This window comes from Prenolepis imparis, unplaced genomic scaffold (assembly GCF_030444845.1).
Source record: "Prenolepis imparis isolate NDT839.2.m4 unplaced genomic scaffold, iyPreImpa1.0 SCAF_215, whole genome shotgun sequence".
Lineage (NCBI taxonomy): Eukaryota > Metazoa > Arthropoda > Insecta > Hymenoptera > Formicidae > Prenolepis > Prenolepis imparis.
The window spans coordinates 57,909-60,910 of NW_028141373.1; the positions used below are offsets into that span (position 1 = coordinate 57,909).

The 3,002-nt window shown below is 33.1% G+C and overlaps 1 protein-coding gene across 1 annotated transcript; it reads right to left on the minus strand.

Annotated features, from left to right (window-relative positions):
* Nucleotides 1–578: 578 nt before the first annotated feature.
* Nucleotides 579–2,986, minus strand: LOC145948032 (UDP-glycosyltransferase UGT5-like; the record flags this gene model as incomplete). Its single annotated transcript, XM_083057799.1, has 5 exons — nt 579–903; nt 1,295–1,514; nt 1,703–1,922; nt 2,191–2,513; nt 2,587–2,986. Coding segments are annotated over 5 exons (1,488 nt in total), but the record flags the coding sequence as incomplete, so codon positions are not given.
* Nucleotides 2,987–3,002: the final 16 nt, after the last annotated feature.

Sequence of the window (3,002 nt, forward strand, 5' to 3'; positions counted from 1 at the left end):
CTAAATTTCAAAATTAACTTTAACATATTGTTTAATTTAGCAGTGCCTAGTTTTTTTAATTAAAATTTTTTTATTTTTTTTATTTGTATTAATTTTAATAATTTTTTAATTTTTAATGTTTGTATTAATTTTTTATTCTGTTTTTTATGTGTTTTGTCTTATATTTTTTGTTATGATTCTACATGGGTTTGCAACTTTCAGCGTGAAGAGAGGTCTATAATTATACGATTGTACATGGGTTTGTAACTTAAATTTTTCACTGGTTATATTCACTTTAATTGTGTAAAAAGTTTTCGATATAGAAAAATATAATCATTTCTGTCGGTACGGCAGAACCATTTAGGATCCCCTTAATTCATTGTTCGAAACATTTTGATTGCGTTATTATGTTTTATATTTTGTTATCATCCACTTATTTTTCATCACGCAAGTGCTATGCAAGATGTAAGGTAATCTGGGACGTAAAAATGACAATACATATACATATATAAGAATTCGTAGTAACTTTATATATATATTTTCTTTTATAAATAATTTATAGTAAAAATGTTGTTTTAGATCATCTTTATTTAATGTTATCAATGTTGCTTCTTCGCGCTGGACACTGGTTTGATACGTGCAATTACGCGTTTGCCGATGGAACAGATAATTAATATAAAGTAATGATAAATAATACATGCTACGTAATATAATATATACGTAACGAAAAGAAGTAATATTAATATAAGTCCTATTATGTCCCATAGTTGACTCTTGTACCAGGGCATATCTCGCGATTTGTTCCGAAGGTGCTGTGCTCCTTTATGACGTATGACGTGCTCGATCCACCAAATGGCATTGTTCAATGGATCGTACGGCACATCATGCAGTAAGTCGCGCAACTTCAGCATATTTTTCTTGTAACTAAAAGTAGAGAGATAGCACAAATAAATTAATTGCTCAAACATCTCAAAATTTGCTTCTATTTTCGAAAAATTTGCTTTCTATTTCTCAATTCGTTTATGTTTATAGGTTCTAGAAAATTTCGAGCTTTAATAGAGAAATTGAGTTCCTATTTTGTGCCCTGACAGTAAACGAACAGTTTTTCACTTAGAGATTTAAAAGAAATGCTTTTGAAAATTGTAGGTTAAATATTTCAAAAATGATCTAACTGCTTAAAATAACAAATAAAAGTTAGATTGAAAATTGAGATCAAAAGTAAAAAAAAATTTCGAGATATTGATAACTATAGGATATGTGCATATTTTTTAAAAGACGGATCCACGGCTGATAATAAAAAAAACAAAGAAATTACCTAGATTTCGTAATGATCTCATATATAGCCTCTTTGAGCTCGTCTTCGGTCACGTCGGTGATGCTGAAGCTTTTTCCCGAACCATGATTTACCAGTTGCTTTACGTTATAGTGTTGATCGGCAATAACGGGGAAGCCAATTACAGGTACTCCATTTTCTATTGTTTCTTCGGTACTCTGTAAGCCTCCTTGATACATGAAAAGCCGTATGTTTGGATGTGCTAATAAAATAAACAGATAACTTTTATATAATCGATAATTTTCGACGGTATTACATACATTTTTATCTTTTTTCATGTGTCATTTATTTTTGTAAATTTATTTCTTAGATATCTTAAAGAAAAATTAGCCATTTTAATCTATTTATCAATATTCCATATAGAGATTTCATGCAATAAAAACTACAAACCTAGAATTTCATGCTGCCGCAACCACTTCCTCATAATAACATTGTTTGGTTTATTCGGGAAATCGGACTCAAACTTCCACACTATTTTGTAGGGTAATTTTTCGAAAACTGTACGAAACATGTCACGTCTTTCGATAGATAGAAAATTACCTCTTATATTGGAGCCTAAACTGAAATATATAAATCCTTCCTTCGCGTCATCCAATTCTTTCTGAAGGTCCTACAAAAATGCACACGTTCTGCTTTAATTAATTTTACTTTTTAATTTTATGTTGCAACATTGAGATAAAAGCAGTATCTGTATCATATTATATATTAGAAACATTTTGCAACAAAAATGTTACAACAATGGAAACTTTGTGTACGTATATGTATATTTGTATGCGTAGTATGTTTTCGTGCCAAACGTTTTAAGATGTTGCAGCTTAATATTAGCAGATGTTGCAACGACATTTTCTGTTTACGGTTTACATTGCTCTTATACGCACCTGTGGTAGACTATGGTTCTTCTGAGTGATTTGACGAGATCCTCTTATGGGAATGATTCCGGGAACGTATGCGTTTGGATGATGAAATGGATGATAATTCGCTAACAATAATGCCATATTTGAGGCAAGCTGATGAGCGGGCGGCACGGTGTCCCCAAAATGTTTCCTGATCATCTTCTGTTGCACGGGGATAATCTCATATCGATACCAGCATAATTGACGAATGCTGTAGTACGCGTTGAAGAAACGATCTATCAAATTCATATCTTCATCCAAATCATTCGCTAATAAATCCGGCAAATAAGCCCACGATATGGGATTTCCTGCGAGAAACACAATTACAATTGGTGACATAATTGTACACACATATGCACGAATATTAAACATTCCGCTTACCGAATGTGTAATGATGAATAGCCATAAGCGGTACCGACGTGATTCCAATCAACGATGCGTTGAAGCGGTGCGATAGCGCATAAAATGCGTCGTAAACCAGAGATTCGACTATGATCAAGTCAAACTTTCCGGTGTAGTTGGATGATATTAGCTGTTGCATGACTGGATTGGATAGTGCACTATCGGTCATTTCTTCATTACGTTGATAGAAATGATTCAGAATCGGCCATATCCCTAATTTAGTATACGCAAATACGTCCACGTTCTCGTTCACTTTGTAAGAGGAATAATTCAACTTTACTTCGGTGTAATTCTGAAGAGACGAATTGTTCATGGGAGCCGGCGTAAAAACTGTCAACTCATGTCCTCTACGAGCCACTTCCTCCATTACCGGTCTGAAGGCCACCTATAAAGTT